Here is a 23,886-nt window from a genome sequence, read left to right on the forward strand (position 1 = left end):
CTGTTGATGTATTTTGGTTTTCCTTTTAATGGCTACATGCAGAAATGCAATGCTACTATGCTGAAGAACTATGTTGGCAGCTACACCAACATTGCTAACAAGAAAATGTTAACATAAAGGAAGAAAAAAAAATTATCTTACCACAAAAACCGCTAGCGTATATACAGGGCAGGACGCCTCCATGCTAACAGTACAAAATTTAAAAAGCAGGAATGCTAAACAGCTTCAACAATCCTTCGATGTTCACACCTCTGTGCCTGCCATATTATTAGCGAGCGGGATTAGCTGGCTAGTTAGCTATGGGTTTACTAGCCAGTACAAAGCTTTCTGTTAGCACGACACTCTATGACGCTTTGGCAATGGCAAATCAGGACCTTAGTTACCAGGTACTGTTTACTATACTGATTTTAACTGCTAGCAAGTGGTGTAAGCTAGTTAGCTAGCTAGCAAAGCACTTTTTAGACACAGCAAAGCTTATTCACTTGATTCTTCGCCAAACATATCAGTACTATCCTAAGAATTAAATAGTGTGTCAAATTAGTGGCTTCCTAATTTCCGATTCAGAATGCTAACATGAAAAAAAAACCATTACCCTCACGTTAAGCTAGCACTTCCTCCACAGAATACTTATTTATGCTAGTATTCCTGTATGTTTTTCGAGTTTAAAGCATATCACACACAAGTAGGCTTAAAGGGCTCTTGACTTTCAAACAAATCTTTTTTTTTTTCTTTTCTTTTTTTTCTACTTGAAGGTTGGAAACTTCCAACACATACATAGTAACTACCAGGGTAGTGCTAGCTAGCTAGTTACTAACTAGCTAGAAAGCAAGCTGGCGTGAACAGATTTCCTTGTTGAAACAAACAGCTGATATTTTTTATTCTTATTTATACAACATGCCAGCTACTGCAAATTAGCATAAAAGGGCTGTATAGCAGGAGGCTAGTTAGCAGTAAAAAAATAAGCTTTTTATATGGCGGCAACCTAGAATTGTGTGTCTTAGACACACGTAGTTTTGCATTGTGTCCGCGTATGAAGTCATCTGTGTTGAGGGCGGCTAAAAGCAAGGCTCTTTTGAGTCAGAGGGACAAGTCTCTTGAGATTGTGTCTCGGTATGTGTGTGTGTGTGTGTGTGTGTGTGCGCTATCTAGATGAGCGCTCATGCGGTTGGCAAAGACTGACTCGTTTCTCTCACTCTCTCTCACACTCTCTCTCTCTCTCTGCCTTCTGCTAGTTTTTGTCCTCTCGCACTCGGTTTTTTTCTCTGTCGCACATTCCTCTTTGCCCGTTCGCTATCGCATGCTGGCTTTCTCATTTATTCCTTTGATACTTCTCACTCTCTCTTTCCCTCTCTTTCTCCCACACACACACTCACACACACACACACGCACACACTCCAGTGTCCTCTCTCTCTCTCTCGAGTCCCACGCTTGCTTCTTGAGCTCATTGCCATTCCCATCAGTGAAGCGTCAGACACTGAGGACTCAATAACACGGAGCATATTGTAGCCAGCGTTTCCTCCCCTCCTCCTCCTCCTGCCTCGAATATAATTATCGCCTGAAGCCAACCTGTCTTTCTTTCTTTTCTTTTTTTTTCTCTCTCACCCCTCCCCACCCCGAAATGAAATCAGGGAGCAGGTCATCGAGTTACGGAACTGGGGAGCGAGGAGGATTGTTCCGGAAACAAAGGACACGGTGTCATTGCTCCCAAATGTGCGACATGTAGGAGCCCCGTGATATAGTCCTTGTCTACGTTATCAGGGTCAAAGGTCAATGCATAACTGTGCCACAAGAAGGAACTCTTGAATCTCGGCTTTCAGTTATAGGACCGTCCTGCATTTCTGTTGGTCTAAAAAACAAAAAAATTGTGATGTGACTTGCGGACCAGCACTCAACAAGGACGATTTAAAAGGGCTATCGTGTTTAATTTCCGGCTCTGAAACGAATCCAGAGCGTTCGGCGTTGCTGATGCATCGTTGTATCAAAGGAAGTGAATCGTCAGCGTACACTTTGACCAGGGAGCGTCTCTTTATGGTCAATAGCAAACACACACACACACACACACACCCTGCTTTATGAGAGTTTATAGCAAGGTGGATGTTCATCCTGATAACAATAATATAATTAACTTTTAGGATTGCTGTAGGTAACGTGAAACCGCAGTCCTCTCAGGCTGCTTTGAATGGACGAGAACAAAGACGACTCAAAGTTCACTCCGCTCCCTTCTCTCTCTCTCTCTCTCTCTCTCTCTCTCTCTCTGTGGATTGCCGTTTACTCTCGGCCACTCTCTCCGCCCCTTCTCGTTCCAGGATTGCTGTGAATAGGTGCCTTGTTGACACAGCTGAGAGCCAAATGGCCTCCGCCGGCTCTGGTGAATCTTTAACCCTTACATTATGTCCGAGTCGTGACGACCCATTGTAAAAGGAACGGTACTAAAACGGCATAAAAATAAATATTTCTGTTATCACGCTGGCATTTTTTTTTGCTGTTGTTGTTGTTGTTGTTTGTTTTTAAGGCTGATGAATTCCTAAATCTCTGTCTCTAAACATGGAAACGGTTTCGAAAGCCATTTTGAATTTCTCTTTACTGAGAAGGTTAACAGTAAAATAGGATCGTGGCGTTTATCACGATATTGATATTACATCGTGAAACTGCCCAGCCTTATATAAAGAAATGATTACAGGTTAATAATGTTGTAAATTAGAAGTGCACTCTTGGTTCCTCAAGCTTTGATGGACGGTTGTAGGTTTCTTCAACATTCTAGCTGTCATTTTATATAAATGCAGCCCTTCGCCTCGAGGTTCTGCGTTTTAAGCTTTAAGGTCGGACAGAATATAGTTTGCTAGATAGAACGTGTCTTTCACTTTAAAAGTGTCGTGAACAGGAACACGTACTCCGGAGGATTGTGTTGCTCTGTAGAGGTGACGTTGAGGACACACGTGGACGGGGGTCGATGCTTGTTTTCAAAGCAAAAGTGGCGAAAAAAAGACCATTTGGTTTGGATGTGATGTCACCGCCAGCTGATGTCAGGATTTTTATGGGTTTATGGGTAGCTGTTCATGTTTGTATTGGGGATCTAGTGATCTGCTGCGAGTTTACACGCAATTTTACGCACAGATTTGTTCCAGAGGGATAACAGTTTAGCAAAATGCAAATCATATGCTTTAAATCATTTCATTGCATTGATTTGATTTGATTTGATTGAGGACGAACGTTGTTTTTGTTAAAGTCGCCAAAACGTATGTTAAATCATAAATATTTGGCTGTAGCAGTTCCATATAACGCCAAGACTTTACGGCTGTCCGACCCTGGGAAACCGGTTTTGCGTGTGTTCTTCATTTGCATATTGGAAAATGATTGGTTCTTATATTTTATGATGCAATAACACGCAGCTGTCGTGTTCAGCGCTTATATTTTTCAGTGGCAGGTTTTTATGAATGAAAATGAGACTGTAAATTTAAAGTTTATGGGTTTAAGTGCGAGTAATAACTGTGTTATAACCTGTGACACCGCAGCCGAATGCGGTGTTGCTTCATGCGAGTGTGAATTGGAATTTTGTTGACATGATGAACCTGAATGAATGAATGAATGAATGAATGAAATCTTGTCTAATCCATTATCCCTTTCTCTGACCCAGGTGTGATCCGCACTCTGGAGCTGCTGGACCGCGAGTCGGTGTCGCACTACTGGTTGACGGTGTACGCCAGCGATGGCGGCGTGGTGCCGCTCTCGTCCTTCGTAGAGGTCTACATCGAGGTACAGGATGTGAACGACAACGCGCCGCACACCTCCGAGCCTGTGTACTACCCGTCCGTCATGGAGAACTCGCCCAAAGATGTCTCAGTCATTCAGATCGACGCCTTCGACCCCGACACTCGCTCCAGCGACAAACTGAGCTACAAGATCAGCAGCGGGAACCCGCAGGGTTTCTTCAGCATCGACGCCAAGACCGGTGAGTGGAGATGGGTTCAAAACGAATGCTTTAATGATATCAGGTGTAGAGCTGCAACAACTAATCCATAATAGTATAACTGGAATAAATAACCGGAAGTATAAAACTGAAAATACTGAAAGTTTGCCCCCCAATTCAATGAATCGAATGAATCGATTACGAAAATAATCGTTAGTTGCAGACGTAATCAGGTGTATGTAAACCTAGATTCAGACCAGTGAGCCAGAAAGGTACAGGACTGAAACAAAACACTAAACTGAAACACTGCCTGTATTGCAGGATAAATAAAAACCTGTATAAATACAGCACAGATCTCACAAAAAAAAAACACAACAACAACAATACAAAAAGCTTTATGGTTACTGAATAAAAATGTCAAAATATGCCTTGTGTTTATGCGTAAGTTTACTTCTAGGCTAGCTAGCTAGATTATATTGAAGAGGAAATGTAAATGTTCGGATGGTCGGTGTTTATTTGGAATATTTGTAAAAGAATCGTGTGCTAGTTAGAAATCATGCTCTAGCACATCACTGTGTTAGCTAACACGAAACTGACATCAACGTAAAAATTACGTAAGTTACGCAACCTGACGTAAGTTCACATAGCTTTCGCTTTCGTGCAAAGATCTCTAACGCGGCTAAACCGAGGAAGAATAAATTCATCGATTCCACAGTACCGTTTTAATCGTCCCTACCTCCCTGTTCCACTTGAAGCTAGGGTGCCTATGTAGGCAGCATTTTGGTGTAGAGTTTGGCCTCCGGGGTTAAAGCCTAAGGACAGTGGTGTTCGGAGACTCCCTTTTTAGACCCATTTGAAGAGAAGGTGAAGGAAAGCATTAAAGTTTTAAAACCGCAGAGGACAGACACGTAGCTGAGGGCCTTTGAGTGCTCGGGTTGAAATGCCATCCAGGTAATAGATAATAATCATACATGATATCACGGAAAAGAACTGTGTGCGCCTTTTAACAGCCTATTCAGGCCTATTGGTTAGTCTAATTACCTTTATTTATATTAGCAACGTTAGCATTTTGGGCGCAGAAGCCTTTAATTTAGCTCGTCTGATAATTATTAGCTGCAGAGAATATCTCATTTAGGTGTATTCCTAAATGTGGGGTTGTGGTGTGTTTTTATGAGAGAGAGGGAGAGAGAGAGAGAGGGAGCAGGAGCGGGAGAGGGAGAGTTCTCCGGCACGCCTCACTGTTGTCTGGCACAATCTGGTCTCACATCAGTTCAGAGCAGTTCACATCAGAGCGCTATTACATAGCCCACATTAGCCAGAGAGACAGAGAGAGAGAGAGAGACAGGAAGAGAGTTAGAGAGAGACACACACACACACACACACACACACACACACAGGGTGAAAGACCCTTGTAAACATCTCATTACTGCTACTGGGGCTGTGTCCCAAATCACAACCTGTACACTACAACAGTCACATAATCACCGTTGTAAACATCTCACTATCGTCGGTCTGCTGGGGCTGTGTCCCAAACCGCAACTACGGCATAGGTCATATAAACACCATTGTAAACATCTCACCATCATCACTCCACCACGGCTTTGTCCCAAATCGGAACATACTCACTATATAGGCCAGGTCCACTATGGTTGTGTCCCAAACCACACAGTTCTATTCATTATATAGGCCACATAACTCAAATGTTAGGCATACCCACATACAAGGCATTTGTCTTTGAGCCTTGTGCATTGTGGGTAATTTCTGCCGACATCATTTGTGCATTCTGGGATTCCCGTGGCTTTTAGTGCGAGGATGTGGAGAGATCACTCGGGCTAGCATGACTGAGAAGCCTCGCTAGTTTCCTTTTAAAGTCTTGTATTTTTGAAAAGCTCCATTTAGCACTCTCTCTCTCTCTCTCTCTCTCTCTCTCTCTCACACACACACTCTCTCTCTCTCTCTCTCTCTCTCTCTCTCTCACACACACACACACACTCTCTCTCTCTCTCTCTCTCTCTCTCTCTCTCTCTCTCTCTCTCGCTCTCACACACTCTCTCTCTCTCTCTCTCTCACACACACTCTCTCTCTCACACACACACACACACACTCTCTCTCTCTCTCTCAACTGTGGGAATTTTATATATTCTCAAAATGGACTTGCTCTGAATATTTAATCCTTGCTGTGAGGACTAAGAGCAGCTTCGGGGTGCAAATAGGTCTTCTAGTGCATGTGAGTGTGTGTGTGTGTGTGTGTGTTGGAGAAAGTTTTAGGCAAGAAAAATCCTCAAACTTCCCGACCTTTATTCCAGACTCTGAAAGGTCATCCACAACATGACCTTTTTTTTCTTACTCTTTTTTCCTCCTGTTCAGTTCAGAACTTTTGAATATTCACCAAATTAAATGTTTGTGAAACTTATTATTTTTTAAAAGCTAAACAGGCGTATTAACCATATTCATTTGACAGACATTAGCATATCACGAGTGACGCTTCTGTGGGACAACGGGGCGGAGCTTAGGTTAGATTTGATCATGTAGGTCCAAGGTTGATCTCCTTTATGCATGAAATGCTACTTTTAACAGATGTAGTTAGCATAGTTAGCTCTCTAGCTAGCCAGGATTAGTAAACTATCAAAACCAATTAAAGCACAACTTAAATCAGGGTACACTATTACACTCTGTTTTAGCATTTTATTATGATGTTATATTCATTAAAGTCAGTATTTCTTAGTATTTTGCTAATCAAAGAAAAAAATATATGGTTGTATATGGCAAGTATATGATTGGCTCAGAACTCAGAATTGGTAAACATTGCTAAATAACGAGGCGAACGTAAAAATGTGGTTCTGGTCCAGGAGCGTTAGGGATTTTCTGGTCCTGTGTGGTCCACGTTTTCTCATACACTCCGGCCCTGAAGTGTGTTTTCAGGCCAAATAAGGGGCTGTGTTTTCTCTTTCTCTCTCTCTCTCTCTCTCTCTCTCTCTCTCTTTCTCTTGGAACTTTTCCATGGAAATGAAATGGGAGAATGAAAGAGAGAGAGAGAGAAGCTGAGTGGGTGTTGGTGTCGTTGAACATTAACTCTGAGAAGGAAAGCTGCAAACATGTAGGTTAATAAAGCAACTGTGTGTGTGTGTGTGTGTGTGTGTGTATGGCGGGGTGGGCTCGCAAAAGTCATGAGAAAGAGATAAGCGATCTCATGGATTCTTCCCTTCCTGTAATTCGTGGTTGGTTAAATATAGAGGGGAATTCCTACGTAACTACGGAGCTAATCCGTCTTAAAATAAAAGTCTGGCGTTCTAAACGGATACAATTCCGGACATGAATAGCAGACTCGTGTTTTATTCATGATTTTAGTCTCTTTTTTATTTCACCAACACCTCCGAGTTAAATATTGACGTGCCCGACAGTTTCCTGTCCTTCCCACTGTGTGCCTTTACACTCTTAACAGCTACATGCTAGCTAGATAAATCTCACATGGAATTTCTCACATTTTGGCGTATTTTATTAGTAGTTCACCAAAACATCTGAGGTAAAAATTGACGTTCCCAACATTTTCATGTCATTTCCATGTTCACTGAGCATTTCCATTTTCTATATATAGACTTTACTACTGCATGCTAGCTAGCTAAATCATAATATCACTCATATTGTGCCTTTTTTTAGTAATTAACCAACACATCTGAGGGAAATATTGACGTTCCAGACATTTTCATGTCATTTCCACTCTCGCTGAGTGTTTACGTTTTCTATATAAAGACTTTACTACTGCATGCTAGCTAGCTAAATCATAATATCACTACTATTGTGTGTTTTTTTTTTTTTTTTGTGATTTACCAACACATCTGAGGGAAATGTCGATGTTCCCAGGTTCCCTGACTTAACCAGGTCGTCTTTTATTCTTTTATTCATAAATAACCAAAACATCTGAGGTAAATATTGACATTCCCCACATTTTTGGGTCATTTCCACTCTCACTGAGCATTTACATTCTATTGTTCTATTTAAAGACTTTACTTTCTTAGTCTTTTATTCGTAAATAACCAAAACATCTGAGGTAAATATTGACATTCCCCACATTTTTGGGTCATTTCCACTCTCACTGAGCATTTACATTCTATTGTTCTATTTAAAGACTTTACTACTGCATGCTAGCTAGCTAAATCGTAATATCACTCATATTGTGTCTTTTTTTAGTAATTAACCAACACATCTGAGGGAAATATTGACGTTCCCGACTTTTTCATGTCATTTCCACTCTCACTGAGCATTTACATGTTCTATTTAAAGACTTTACTACTGCATGCTAGCTAGCTAAATCGTAATATCACTCATATTGTGCCTTTTTTTAGTAATTAACCAACACATCTGAGGGAAATATTGACGTTCCAGACATTTTCATGTCATTTCCACTCTCGCTGAGTGTTTACGTTTTCTATATAAAGACTTTACTACTGCATGCTAGCTAGCTAAATCGTAATATCACTCATATTGTGTGGTTTTTTTTTTTTTTTTGTGATTTACCAACACATCTGAGGGAAATGTCGATGTTCCCAGGTTCCCTGACTTAACCAGGTCGTCTAAGTAGGAAGAGTATCACTCGCTAATGCTAATCAATACTCTGATCAATATGAGAACTCTTTGTGACCTTGGCGTGAACTAATCGATTTTCACTTTTACTCTAGATTAGCGAGGTCTTGTTTTGTGATTTAATAAACAGAAAACAAAAAGGACCACTGTCCTTTCTACAGCTTCTTCTCTTTTCTTCTGTCTGACCTTCCTCTTTTTTTTATCTATCCATCGATCTACGTATTGTCTCTCCCTCATCCAATCTAACATCTAGAAAATGAGAAGAACCAAGGAAGAATTTAGAGCTCTTCATCCACCCTTCCATCAATCTGTCATCTACCAATCCTTCCATCCTCTCCACATTTTCTCCTCTCTTCTTCATACATCTTCTCCAGTATGATCGTGAAGGATCTCTGGCGTCAGTCCGCAGACCGGAGTGTGTGTTTTTCTCCCCTCTGCTCTGCGCTGAGAGGGTTAACGACATAGCGGCTGAGGCTCGGTAATTACACACTCGCACACAGAGACAGGAGCGCTGGCAGCTCTACTGAGGAACCCGGGGGGAATATACAGAACTCTCACGCAGAAGCAGGATAAAGTCTGTGATTTGGAGCGAGGCCGTATGTGGGTTTTTATATGTAGCTTGTTTACTTGTTTACTCGTGCAGTCCAGGTGGCCATGAAGGTCCCAGACGCCCGATCCGAATATCGCGAGGAGGCGGAGAATCCGTCCAAGAATGTGGAGCTCATTTCCTGTCGAAAGTCATTTTACGTAAATCGCAGATCCGTTCTCAGTATCATAAATCTGTGCCTTATAATTCAAAACATCGTGTCTGCTTTCTCATGTGACATTTCTCGATAATCACTCACACGTTTACTTCCTGCTTTATTTCTCATGTACGGATAAATACAGATTTTATTTATTTTTTTTTTTTACAAAATCAAAGAGAAAGTGATGGAATGGAGTGATCAAGTCGATCATCTATTTTTTTTATTATTATTTTTTGGCCGCTCAGAAGCGAATGCCAAACACTCGTCTCCACTTGTCTGCTGGCACTCGGCTTTCACCCCGACTCCACTTTCAGCGCTGAAAAAAATGGAAAGAAAGAAAGAAAAGAGGGAGTGAAAAGAGAAAGAGGAGAAAGACAGAGAAAGGAAAGGAAGGAAAGATATCCGAGCTTAACAACTTCCTGTGGGTCATTTCCTGCCTCTCGGGCAGCTGTGGCAGCACACAAAAGAGTGAGAAAGAGAAAAATAAAGGGGCGGGAAGGAAGTCTCACCTGTCAGTGTGAAACACACACACCCATACACACATTGACATTTTTGATGAAAAGTAGAGAAACCGAGCGAGAGAGAGAGAGATTGGGAAATAGACTAAAACGAAAAGGGAAAGAAAAAAAAGTACAGAAACAGAGAAAGAGGTAAATAAATGAAAAGAAGTACAGCGAAGGAAAATTGGAAGAATGTAAGAAAGGGAAAGAAAATAGAAAAATAGAGCAAAAGAAAGAAATGTTAAAAAAGAGGGGAAACAGAAAGAAAATGAGCAAACAGAATATAGAGCAATCCTGCAAAATGTGAAAGAAAGAAAGAAAAAAAAGTAGAACAAAAGAAAGAGATGGAAAGAAGGAAAAAAAGATAAGAAAGAAGTATGGAAAAAAAGGAAGAATGGGAAAAATAGAGAGAAAATAGATCAATAGACCAAAAGAAGGGAAAACAACAAAAGGAAAGAGAAAAGAAAGGAAAAGTACAAAAGAAATCTGATGAAAGAAAGACAAAAAAAAGAAAAGCACGGAAGCAGAATGAAAGAAAGAGACAGAGAAAGGAAAAGAAGGAAAGGTAAGAAAGATGAATAGAATAAAAGTAAGAAAAATGAAAAAAGGGAAGAGAAAAGAAAGCGAAAGAAGAAATAAAAATTCTGAAGAACAAAAGAAAGGAAAAGAAAAAATAAACGCACAAAGAAAAAGAAGGAAGGGGAAGAAAGAAGTACAGAAAAAAGCAAGAATATAAAAGAGAGAAAATAAGAAAAAAGAGAAGAAGAATGAAAGAGAAAAAGTATGCAAAAGAACAAACAAAAATTATGAAGAAAGAGAAAGAATTTGTGTGAGAGAGACCACTCGTCTTTTCTTTTTTCTTTCTCTCCTTCATCCGAAATCACTCCCTCCCTCGCTGCTTTCTTTGCGCATTATCTTTCTTTCTCTCTCTCTCGCCATTGTCTATCCTAAAATGCATGTTGTTTAAAGAAATGTGACTGTGTACTGTGAGTAAATGTGAGTGTGTAGGCAGTGAGGAATTCAGGATCTTGGCCTAGATTTTGGGTTCTACGCTTTTGTGTGTGTGTGTGTGTGTGTGTGTGTGTGAGTGAGAGAGAAAGCGAGAGAGAAAGAGATTGAGAGATTAAAAGCTGCGCTCAGTTCTGGATCAGACGCCTCAGTACCTGTTCACTAACAGTAACATGGCTGCTATAGCTAACGGACTGACGCTAACTAGCGGTTCCCTTCATGCTACTGCAGGAGCTAGCGTATCCGAGGCATGCGAGAGAAAGTAAATAACGCTCTCGAAAAACAAATTGTCGTATATACATTAAGCAAACAGCACTGCGCTGTCTTTTATCCTTACGCTAATTGGACATTCTTTCGCTAACCCTGTTTCCCAGCTCGTTATTTTGCTCTTTCTCTCGGCTCGCTGTCTTTTGTAATTTCCCCTGAGACGTCTCATCAGTGGGTCGGCGCTACAATTAGAAGCGAGAGCACCGAGCGTGTCGGAGGTTAAACGCGTTCTCGTTTAAGCAGAGAGGTGTTTAGCCGTGGGCTGTGCACAGCCACTGCAAAAGACAAGAAGCGACAGTGCTGTGATACACACACACACACACACACACACACACAAATGTGGGCTAATGGTGTTCGTCCACAGCCACGTGGAAAAGTTAGCTAGTTGGAAAAACAGTAGAAAGCTGTGTCAGCAAGCTAGGTTATTACAAAAGAGACATCTTTAGCTAGCATGTATATTAGCTACAACACGAGACAACATGCTGCACAGCCGGATATATGAAATATTAATAACACGCAGATTTAACAAATGTATACAACATTGGCTGACGTAATATCTTAGCAAGCTAGTCTCTATAAGACAGCCAGATACATAAACAGACACTATATGAGGAGGAAATGTAAGTGTGAGCTGCTAATTTGCTAACAAAAAAAAAGCTGGCACAGATTTAGCAAAGCGGTGGAGTGGTGTTTTAGCAAGCTAGCGGGTGCTAGCCAAAACATAGCTCGATATTTAAGTCCAGTGTGTGTGTTGATTGCTTTGAAACAGCTAGCTGCATGGCTCCCAGATTTAGCAATTAAAAACAAAATGAATTCGGGTGTGGATTATATCAGTTACATTTTATCCAGCTAGCACGTGTTAGCGAAACAGTATTGATATTTCAGTGAGCTAGCAAGACAGTTCGATATTTTAGCAATGAAACAATATTTTCGTGATTGAAGAAGATGTATTAGCGAGCTAGCATAGTTAGGTTGTCAACATGGCGGTTTCTCATTCCTGTCAGTCTGAAGGAATGCTGAACACGCTGTGTTTTTGTATGATTTTAGCTTTCAAACCGCTGAGGGGATGCTAACTGCTAACACAGCGCCATCCTGACTGATAACAACCATCTTTCTCTTTATTTTTCCCTCTCCCAGTCGACTACATTCGCTCTTTTCTTTCTTCCCTCTGCGTCTTTTTTGTTTTTCTTTCCGCTACCGGGAGAAAGCTGTAATTATCTCTGGCCCACACCAGAGGACGAGGCTATTTTTTGGGAGGAAGAAATGGATTGTGGTTCAGAGTTATGGGGCGTCTCTCGAGGCCCGGGTTTGTGTGTGTGTGTGTGTGTGTCCTGCCAAAGGCTGAAGAACACCTCAGCTTTGAAAAGACACACACACACGCACACACACACAGTCTACCGCTGCTATAATTATATTTGCACGACTGACGTGGATTTGATTAGCCGAAAAAAGCATTTCCAATCTTCTCCATCATCATCTGTTTAATCTTTGTCACTCCTCACAGTGTGGTTTGAGAGAGAGAGAGAGAGAGAGAAAGAGAGAGAGAGTGTGTGTGTGTGTGTGTGTGTGTGTGTGTGTGCGTGCGTCCGTGTGTGTAAGAGTTATTAAGGAAGAAGCCCAAACTGCGGCTAGCTATCTATCTACTTAATTAGCTAGCTAACGTTAGCTGTTCTCACATAAAATTCCCACAAGCTAAGTGTAGTGCGTTTACGAGAAACTATTTTCAATAAACAGTTTATTTCTTTCTTTTTTTTTTTTTGCTGTTCATGACGTCAGAAGTGAAAATCTTGTCGCCAAAACATTTCCCGTTATAGAAATTGTGTTAGCTTCGAATGCTAAATCTAACTCCAGTGTATATTTTAAAGCATTTTCTTAGTAATTCAGCAACACGTTTGAGGTAAATGTTGACGTTCCGGATGTTTCTGTTTCGTTTTCGCTGTCGGCGTGTCTTTACGTTGTCCTTAAAAGGACGTAAGGGCTGTTTGCTACCTGGCGCAGGTAGGGATTTTTTTTAGCTAGTTCAAGCTTATCGTCTGTTTCAGAAGCACTCCTGTGTCCAAAGCACAAACACACCATGGCTGTTTATAATTTTCTGTCTGTGGTTGGCCTGATGCTATCACAATATTTTACTAAAAATGAAAAAAAAAACAAAAACCAGATGTGCCAGATTTGTCCGCCATTTTTGGAAAAAGAGAGAGAGAGGCTATCTAAGTTATTTTTAATGGTAAGGGGCGGGCTGTGGCCAGGCTATTCCTGGTGTTTGCAGTGTGTGTGTGTAAAAGAGAGAAAGATTGAGAGATAGAGAGAGAGAGAGAGAGACAGGGAGACAGGCCCGGGTTTTGGGGTTTCCAGAATGTTTTTTCAGCACTAATCAGACAGCGCGGTGACGCTCGGCCTTCTCTATCCTGCAATTACTGAGAACGCCACGCTAGAAAACATCTCTCCGTCCGTCTCTCTTTCTGTCTGTCTCTATCTTCCTCTTTCTCAATGTCTCTCTCTCTCTCTTTGTGTCTCTATTGCTGTCTCTCTTTCTTTCTCTGTCTCTCTTTCTTTTGGTCTGTCTCTCTCTCTTTGTGTCTTTGTTGCTGTCTGTCTCTTACTTTCTCTGCCTCTCTATCTCTCTTTCTGATTTTCTCTCTGTGTGTCTCTATTGCTGTCTCTCTCCTTCTCTCTTACTTTCTGTCTCTCTTTCTATCTGTCTGTCTCTCTCTCTTTGTCTGTCTTTCTCGCTGTCTCTCTCTCTGTGTCTCTATAGCTGTCCCTCTCTTTCTTTCTCTCTCTCTCTTTCTGTCTGTCTGTCTCTCTAGCCATCAAGCTCTCTTTCTGTCTGTCTCTCTCTCTTTGTGTCTTTCTTGCTGTCTCTCTCTTACTTTCTCTGCCTCTCTATCTCTCTGTCTCTCTTTCTGCCTTTATCTCTCTCTGTGTGTGTCTCTATTGCTGTCTCTCTTTCTCTCTCTTTCTGTCTCTCTATCTGTTTGTCTCTCTGTCTGTCTCTCTTCTCCCTCATTCAATCACACAGCGGCAAAAGCGGTGCTGGCGGAGTCCAACGGGGCTTGAAAAGTTGTTGGCAAAGGCCATGCTAGTAAACTACAGGGTGTGTGTGTGTGTGTGTGTGTGTGTGTGAGGTTCAGGAGGTTATTTTAAGGCGTGGGTGTGTGCTAGCTAGATTGTCTGAAGTTCGAGGCCTTTCTTGACCTCTCTGTGGCACTGCTAACACACACACACACGCAGTATTTCACACGTCTGCGCGTTTGCGTGGCCAGAAGTCCAACAGCCGTGCTGTCCTGTCTGCTTAACCCGTGTGCAGCCAAGATTTCATTATGAAATGGGAACTTTTTTAGCGAATCAAATTGAAATGAATTGAATAAATGTTTGCCAAAGTTAGCTAGCTGCTGCTGCTACACTGAGGTGTTTTTCATTCATAAACAGCTAACTAGCTAGCTAGCTTGGTTGTTAGCTGCTCTCATATGTGATGTATGAAATGAGCTGCTGTTAGCTGAAGCTGAACACAACAGGAGCTACGTAGCATGTAGCTAGTAACAATGATAACAATGATTTACTGTTTGAATTGAAAATAAAAATAAAAAGATTTCAGTTTCACAGAAATCGGTGCAGTTTTGTCGGAATGAATGCTAATGGTGTATTTTTAGGTTGTTTCGCTAATTCTGGCTCATGTTTCCCCCACAGGTCTTGTCACTACCACGTCTCGCAAACTGGACCGAGAGCAGCAGGACGAGCACATCCTCGAGGTAACTCCGCCCCCTTTTTAAATCCACCAATCAGCTGCTGCCACCATTTTTACGGCTAGTCAGTGCTTTCTTTCATTCATTCTTTCTTTCTTTCTTTCTTTTTTCTCCTCTCTTGTCCTTTTCTCTTTGTGCTTTTTTTTTTTTTTACAATCCCTTTGTTATTTTCCCTCCATCTCTTCATTGTTGTGTTTCTTTTCTTCCTTTCTTTTCTTTCTCTTTTCCCTTTCGCTTTGTCTCTCTCTCTCTGGTCCGTCAGGGTATTTCGCTGGTGAATTCTTCACAGGTTTTACCTCACACATGTGTGTAAATTCCCGCTGCGGCGACTGAATGAGGTTTTGTCTGGAGCCAAACAAGGATGAAAGAAACGAGAGAGAGAGAGAGAGAGAGAGAGAGAGATTCCTTTTCCCGCCTCCCATACAACCTTTCTAAACTGCTTCTGTCAGGGATTCAGATATCAGCCACATGCGCGTGCGTGTGTGTGTGTGTGTGTGTGTGTGTGTGTGGTTCTTTGTTCTCTCTCGGTGTTCCGGCTCGGGATCAGGCAGGCCAGAACAGGAAGTATCAATCAGCCACCGGCCGCTGTCTAAACTTGTGGATTTTTAATTGAGTTATTTCTCTCTCTCTCTCTCTCTCTCTCTCTCTCTCTCTCTCTCTCTCTCTCTCTTCCCTCTGTTTCTCTTTCTCGCTGTCTTTCTCTCTCTCTCTCTCTCTCTCTCTTCCCTCTGTTTCTCTTTCTCGCTGTCTTTCTCTCTCTCTCTCTCTCTTTTTCTCTCTCTTTTTCTGTCTTTCTTTCTCTCTCTCTCTTTCTCTCCCTTTTTCTGTCTGTCTTTCTCTCTCTCTCTTTTTCTTTTCCTCTGTCTCTTTCTCTTTCTGTCTTTTTTTCTCTGTCGCTCTTTCTCTGTATCTCTTTCTCTTTCTGTCTGTCTTTCTCTCTCTCTCTTTTTCTCTCTCTTTTTCTCTTTCTATCTGTCTTTGTCTCTCTCTTTTTGTTTTTCTTTGTCTCTCTTTCTCTTTCTGTCTTTCTCTCTTTTTCTTTGTCACTCTTTCTGTCTCTCTCTCTCTTTCTCTCTTTCTATATCTCTATGTCTGACTCTCTCTCTCTCTCCCTCTAACTCTGTGTGTCTGTTTCTCTCTCTGAGTGTGTGTGAGTGTCAGTGAAGTGGTGTGTGTGTGTGTGTGTGTGTGTTAATTTGGCTAGATGTCACACTCACTGATGGACTGATAAAAGAGAGATAGAAAACCAGTGGACTTCCTTCCTTCCTTCCTTTCTTTCCTTTAATTGAGTTCACCCCACTCCTTTCTCTCTCTCTCTCTCTCTCTCTCTCTCTCTCTCTCTGGTGGTCAGTGTGATTATATCGGTGTGACCTGCTCAGTGTTTAGTGTTTGCTTAGGGTTTGACATCAGGAAGTCCTTTATTGACGTCCGTCCCTCCAGGGGGCGGAAAAAGAGGGAGGGGGTAGACGCCTGAAAGGTTATTGTGTGTGTGTGTGTGTGTGTGCGTGTGTGTGTGTGTGTGTGTGTGTGTGCGTGCACATGTCTAAATGAAAGCCGATTGAAAAAAAGGAAAAAGCCCGTAAACCGTAAAGTAATTTCATTTCCTGATTATAAATCTGATTTGATGAATCGTTCGCGTGAGTCATTTAGAATTTTATAGTGAATCGGGGTTTTTTTTCCCCCCTACTTCTGAGTCCTGTTTGGAAACCATGTTTAGATAGAGTGCTGAAGCACGTGCCCTTGTGTCCCCTACTTCATCATTTACATCGACACGACAAAGCTTCCTCCAAAACGGCGAAGGAGTCGTTTAGGAGCTGAAAGAGTCGACTCTTATAGGTGCACCGAGTCAAATGATCCGATTCGCAGAAAAGAGTGTTACTCTCTTCCCATTAGTATTTGCATTATTTAATTTGCATCGATTTCAATTTCGACTCCACTTTGTCGCATCGCTAGCCCCGCCCACTTCGCGTCACTGACAGACTCCTGTTCTCAGGAAGCTCGCAGGGATTACGATATCGCGTATCGTGATACCGATTATACGATCATTTCACTCGTCCTTACGTGCAAGAGCGAGGCGTAGATGATTATGAAAAAAAAAAACACACACACACGAAAATGATAATTCCTCAAATGATAATGAGGCAACAAAAAACAACTCAATGATACATAATTATCAAATTATCACATTTTCTGCTCTGTAATAACCAAACCTATTTTTTATGGCCTATTTTTCTGGTTTTAGCACATAATAATAATTTTCCTCCTGACCATCTGGCACATTAATAGTGAAAAATTGTGAAAGGATAAAAAAAAAAGGACCCTCCCAAATAAGGAGCGTTCGTGCTGTAGCACATTTATGCAGCAGATGGGAAAGGACTAAATTAACGTGGGGGAAAATCAGGTTTTAATAAGCACTCTGTAACACGCCGAGGCGCCTTAGACGGAAATGTTACGGTATATATGTTTATAACCGAGTCCCAGCTTTCCACACAGCGTTCCGCTTTAATTCGTGTTTTCCCAGATCTGACTCATCAGTTAAAATTCTTGGAAGAGACGTTCGCATTCCTGCCTGCTCGGATCGGACCGGCGTCTCGTTGCAGGCTTTGACAAGATCGGATTTTTTTTCCAGGCATTTTATCAGATAACATTTTTCTCTCTCGCTCTCTCTAAGTGCTGTACATTCTGGGTCAGATCTGGCGCTGATAGTGGGATGTTTTGTCTCTACGCGGTGTCTCATACTCATACACACATCTCGGTAATAATCAGTTCTACCATCCTCCCTCATCCTCCTCCAGCGTCGGACTAATTGGAGCGAGTCTGTGTTCTGAAATTTGTTTTTGTATAATTGATGTTTTGTCTCGCTGTAATTACGGATCTGGAGCTGCGTTTCCATAAAAGCGGGATTGACTGAGCTGGTGAACTCCCCACACACACACACACACACACACACACACACACACACACACACTGGATGGTTAGAAGTAACTTGGTTAATTAATATAGTTGAAAATAACCAGATTAATTAATCGTGTTCAGCTTGGAAAACAACAGATTTGGAAGACGACGGCACATTACGGCGTTAATCACCTTCCGAACCAAACGGTGTGTGACGAGCCTGATGGAGGAGCTGCTTACACACGCCGAAATGGCCGTGTTTGGACTTCCAGTTCTCCGTTTGTGTTTTTTTTTGTTGACTGCTCCAGGGGCTCGTTCTCTAACTGAGATGTTGTATTAGCAAGAAAAAGTGTGCATGGGTATGTGTGTGTGTGTGTGTGTGTGTGTGTGTGTTTCTGCAGACTGTTTATGCCCAGGTCCCTCCATTACGCCAGACCAAATGGTTATTTTCAGAAACCGCACAAATCTGAACATTGTCCCTTCACATAAAGATATGTTTAGTAGGTTTATGAGTAAAGTCCAAAGGATTCACAGCCCATTATATAAAAGCCCCCCCCCCGAAAACATTAATTATATATTTTTATTCAGTTAATAAGCAAGAACACAGTATTTAAAATGCGACAGAACCTATAAATATGACTATCCCGAACGCTAATTTCATTGTTCTCGTCTCTCGACGTCTAACACGTCTAACGAGGTTGCCACACCGATATATAAGCACGCATCTGTAAGTGTTAATACGCGCTACGACTTTCGGACGGTCGTTAAGTCTTTGTTTTTGTTTTTTAAAGTGCTGAGGACAACAAAAACTAACTCCGAAATGTAATAAAATCCAAAATAGCCGAGCGCTGCAAAAAGCCGAATTTAATAGGACGCATAGTTATAAAAATAGTTTTCAGTCGGTTTTAGTCATGCTGACCAAAAAAAAAAAAAAAAAAGAAAGAAAAGTTTTGTACTTCTGTAACTCTGCATCCTGTTCGGTTCGGCGCTTTGCGATGCTCGGCTGTTTTGGATTTTATTCAGTTTTTTCGCTCCGGAGGAATTTGATGTTCCCGTGGACTTGGGAAATACTAATCCATTCCCTAATAATAATAATAATAATAATAATAATAATAATAATAATAATACATTTTTAACCATGGAGTTGCTTTACATTACCTTATGTACATCGTGTCTTTGGGAACGTTGGAGTAATTCATCCTCGAACCCCCGAAAACAGCACATAAACACCTGTTATTTTTAAGAAAACATCATTCAACGGGGTCCAATTAGTTTGCATCGTGTACTGGGTTTTTTCTCTCTCGATTTTTCTCTTAGGTATTAGTACGCTCTCGCGGGACGAGGCAGTAGAGAAGGAGCTGTCACTCTGATGCTCTGAAGTGCATAACAGCTTTTTCATCTCACCTACCTCGGGGTCTCACTTATTGTAGCCGTGTGTCTCTGTAAAATATCTGACAGCTAATCACCCGGGGCATTGCTTCCATTTTGGCAGCCAGTTGAATTAGCGAAAGCTTCGTCAAGAGAAGCTGAGCAAGTGAGGGGGTTTTTTATGTGCGTGTGTGTGTGTGGGTGTGTGTGTGTGTGTGTGTGTCAGATCGATTCCGACCACGGACGTTTCACAAACGTTTTCAATCGGCTGCTCCTCTCGAGACCGTCATCGCGCAGACAGTCTATTATTGTCCCGTCGCTCACTTTCACAATTTGCTGCTCCCTGATCTTGTTTCCTCTCTAATTGGAAATGTCCAATTTGACACTAGATGTCTTCTGGGTTTTGGGGGTTATTTGACACGAGAGGGATCAAACGCACCCAAAAAAAAAAAAGCCCATTTTGGCAGAATTACACATTAAGGGCTGGAAGTCCGAGTCCATTACTGAGAATTGTTCATGTTTCACCAGTTCTCGATGGACAGGGACTTGAGGACCTGTCCAATTACCGGGTGCTGAATTGGCCCGTGAACAAGTCACAGAACCGGGTATGGAGTGTAGTGATGTGGTAATAATGGAACCATCAAAATATCATCCGTTCATATCATATATCTGTTCTAATCATGTGGAGGTATGAAACTTACACTAGACGAGCAGGAAGACTTGTACAGGATCAGATAAAAAGGGAAGTGTACCTTTCAATGTGTGTGCCCTTATCAAGGGTACCTTGTACCATTAGATAGGGGGAAGATATAGTTAGGACTAACTTTTGAAATCAGATCTAAAGACAACTGTTGTATCTCAAGGGTGCATTTGTATTTGTACCTTTCATGGGGGGTTTAGGACACCGCTTTTTTTGACAGACCTCTCCCCTCAGATCTGTTGACCAAGCCTGGCACTCCCAACGTGGAGCATTAAGACCCTTCACTGCAACAAAGTCTCGATCCATGAAGGGACCATTTGTACCTTGGGAAACAAAAATATAGGATACCGCCAATAAGTCCAATGGTTTCCTCTCGACGTTCTAGTTTTAACCTTCCCCTTCGTCTTCTTCCTTGACAGATCACGGTGACGGATCAGGGCGTACCGGCCCGCTCCACCACGGTACGCGTAATCGTACAGGTGTTAGACGAAAACGACAACCGGCCCGTCTTCATGGAAAAGGTCTACAAAATCAAGCTGCCAGAGCGGGAGAAGGTCGAGAAGGAGCGTTCGACACGCCGAGAGCCAGTGTACCGAGTCATCGCTTCGGACCGTGACCACGGCTCCAATGCCGAGATCTCCTACAGCATCGAGGACGGAGACGAGCAGGGAAAGTTCTTCATCGAACCCAAAACTGGCTTTGTGTCGTCTAAGAAGTTCTCCTCGGCTGGTGAATACGACATCCTCACGGTGAGACCTAACGTGTTGTCTGAAAACTTTGCATCTGTCAAGAAGTGCTTTCCGTTGTGTTAACTGTTAGTGTAGCGTTTGGACCAGACGGAAACCGGGATGTAGGTTCACACATACTTGGTATTGGATAAGCGCGTCTCTGCCAGTATTTGATATGTTTCCTTACCATGTAGGACTGGATAATGTGATGATTTGATGATGATTACAGGTACTGTACTAACTGGCAATCAAAGTCATTTTGTACAAAACATTCCAGGTAGTCTTGTCCACCAAATTTTTTGTAAAGAATTGGGACTGTAATTGAACCGTGCTTATCAAAGGGGTCCAAGCACTTCACTTCCAGGGGCAGTAGTGGCTTGACGGTTAAGGCTCTGGGTTACTGATCGGACGGTCGGGGGTTAAAGCCCTAGCACCGCCAAGCTGCCACTGTTGGCCCCTTGAGCAAGGCCCTTAACCCTCTCTGCTCCAGGGGTGCTGTATGATGGCATGCCCAAATTCTTGCCCAAATGCTTACATAGGCACCTTCCTCTGCAGTATTCGAAGTACTGTGTTACAGCCGATTGGCATATACTTCTTGGAAACCTTGACAAACGTAAATAATAAACGAGTTAATGAATTTGACGCTGAACCGTTCCGAAATGTTTGCAGATCAAGGCGGTGGATAACGGCCGGCCCCAGAAATCCTCGACTTGCCGTCTGCACATCGAGTGGATCCCCAAGCCGGAGCCGAGTGCCACGCCGCTGGCCTTCGACGAGAGCATGTTTTCCTTCAGCGTCATGGAGAGCGACCCTGTCTCCCACATGGTCGGGGTTATCACCATGGAGAACACGGACACACCCGTCTGGTTTGATATCACAGGTACAGACACGACGAAGTTCTCGAAGTACGTTACGCTTCAAAGCTGTCCTAACACATAGCTTCGATTTCTGCGAACGAGTCTCTTGTAGCACGAGCATCTCGCTTAAACTTAAACCTACTCACCCCTTTTTTTTCTCTTCGTCTCATTGATCTTTTCTAACCAACTGACAATCTGTTCTCTCTTTTTATGCTCCTCCTATACCTCCTCTCCTTCTCGTTTCTCTCTTCTGCTTGGAAGAAAACGCCGAGCCCAGCGAGGCGTTTCACGTCGTACAAGCTGCGTGCGACCTGAACTGCACGGCAGAAGGTATCCATCGCAGATCTCCACGGGATCTGTGATTGGCTTTAATTAAAAAGGTGTTGTGCTGTCCTGTGTGTCTCAAAGTCAAGACAAAGCAATGAAAATGCTACGTTTGGACTAGATGATGCGCTAGACTCAGCTTAGCCCTTTTATCTTCATAACAGCTTCGTCGCACCGCTCCGTCGTCGATCATTTTCCTCTAACAGCACGCCCCGAAGTGCTTTACTCCCTCACGTACAGTATCACCAAACTGTCTTGGACTTGGAAACAATTCTATATATTTTACTGTGTTTTAAACTTCGCTCTATAGTCATTTGTTCCCATTGTGCTTCTAAAATACGACATGGTGCGCACATTATCTCCCAGAAGGTTCCACCGGGGCATAAAAGCATTAGCATAAAAAAAAACAGTTCAGCTACTTAACCTCCTGGAGTGTTCTTTTGTGAATTATGAATGAATGAGTATATCGATATATCCTCTAAAAACGTTCCTTTAAGTGAGCACTCACTGCGAAGACGCTAACATCTCTAACAGTGAATGCAACATGAATAAAAGCAACATGGCTCACAGTTTTACTCACTTAAACCTCCTCTAGAAGCAGAAAGGACAGTAGTTTCTGGCGTTCTCTGCTCTAAAATGTAGCTAATTAAGGGTAGAGTGAAGCTGGTCTACTTCTTTTGACGTTTTCTTTCCTGTTTCTCATGCTACACGTTGCAGATGCAACATTTACGACAGCTAGCAACAACGTTAGAATAGTTAGCCATGCCTGAAAATTTTTTTGATTGTTCGGGTCTGTTAAGCGAAACCATTAGCTGCTATAATTTACTGCTGTTTACTTAAGCGTTAGAAGAATGAGTTTGAAATGAGATCGAATTTGTGTAACACTAGCAGGAAGTTAGCTAGCTAGCTACGCATTGCTGAATACAGCTACTTTTATCTATTTATAATGAATTCAAAGCTTATCAACAAAACACAGTTGGAAACTTTTGGAGTATTCTCAAAAATGTCACCTCGGGTGCTCAGGTTATTTATGTCGTTATTGGTTTGTGCACTGAGAAGAGGTTTAGGCAGACAAACTAGCATGCTAATCTGTATGATCATTCTTAGCCGTGTTTTAACGGCTTAACGGCTTTTAAATTCTTAGCCGTGTTTTAAGTCACACGAAAGGACTTCCCAGTGCGTGAGGAGGTAATTGATTGTCTTTCTCAAAGACAAACATGCGGAATTTATGGAAACTAATAGCACATGTGTGTAACGTTTGCTTATGCTAACCGAACCTGAGTGAAAAAGCAATTTTAGCTAGGCTAAGTGCAGTAGCAAACGTATAGCCGAGTGTTTTCATTGCAAAAGGCGCATGCTCTTCTGAATTCATCTCCATTGTACTGTTGTATATTGGTGTGTGTATTCGTATATTATATTTCTATTTGTTTGTTTGTTTGTTTGTTTTACTAAGTTCTATAGTGTTTTATTTCCTGTACGTGTAATTTCCTTCCACCATCGTCACACATCACACGTGGATAAAGCCCAAGGTTTAGGTGTTGAACTAAACTGGGAAATTCCCAAAAGAAAATCAATCCCCATCAGAATCCGGGCTTAATCCGGGTCTGGAGAAGCGATCCATCGCTGCTTTTCCCAGAACCCTTTGCAGCCTCGTTGTGATTTCCTAATGTGTTTTGTTATCTGCGCTCTTCGGAAGGTAAATCCTCTGCGCGGAGTTTTTCTAATTACTCTATCTCTTTGAACGTTTAATTACATGTTAACGTGCACGTGCTGCTGTGGGATCTGTGGCATCTGAACACCATCACGCCCTGGTGTTAAATACGGTATTAACAATCAAATCGTGGTTAAAATTCTGTGGATGGATACGGGTTCGAACCTTCTGATGAGTCTTCCATTCAGAAGAAGAAGTTCTTGTGATTAGGTTGTACAGATAAGCTTAAGGGTTAGTTTGAAGGTTCTTCTCTGGTTTTCCGTACAGGTGGGAACTCGGACAGCCGTTTCGATGTGGGAAAAGCGAGCGGGACGCTGATGGTGGCGCGGCCGCTGGACGCCGAGCACAAATCCAACTACAACCTGACGCTGGAGGCTACGGACGGCACAAACACCGTCAGCACACAGGTGAGAGGAACTGGTGTTTATGCAGAGGGAGCGGCTGTGCGTGTGTGTGTTTGTGTTGGAGCCGTGTTGTGAATGTTTAACGACGCTGAAAGGCAGACTGGATTCTTCAGAATCAGCCTGTGTGTGTGTGTTGTGTGTGTGTGT

The 23,886-nt window shown here is 42.3% G+C and overlaps 1 protein-coding gene across 2 annotated transcripts in view; it reads left to right on the plus strand.

The window, feature by feature from the left end:
• fat1a (FAT atypical cadherin 1a) overlaps positions 1 to 23,886 on the plus strand; it is a 77,995-nt gene that overhangs the window by 16,966 nt on the left and 37,143 nt on the right. For both annotated transcript variants that reach the window (XM_053619546.1, XM_053619545.1), the window contains exons 3-7: positions 3,635 to 3,949; positions 14,697 to 14,758; positions 20,135 to 20,464; positions 21,113 to 21,323; positions 23,603 to 23,742. In XM_053619546.1, the coding sequence (XP_053475521.1) occupies positions 3,635 to 3,949; positions 14,697 to 14,758; positions 20,135 to 20,464; positions 21,113 to 21,323; positions 23,603 to 23,742 (1,058 nt within the window). The remainder of the gene's footprint in view (positions 1 to 3,634; positions 3,950 to 14,696; positions 14,759 to 20,134; positions 20,465 to 21,112; positions 21,324 to 23,602; positions 23,743 to 23,886) is intronic.

Source organism: Ictalurus furcatus, chromosome 29 (genome assembly GCF_023375685.1).
Source record: "Ictalurus furcatus strain D&B chromosome 29, Billie_1.0, whole genome shotgun sequence".
In the NCBI taxonomy this organism is placed as follows: domain Eukaryota; kingdom Metazoa; phylum Chordata; class Actinopteri; order Siluriformes; family Ictaluridae; genus Ictalurus; species Ictalurus furcatus.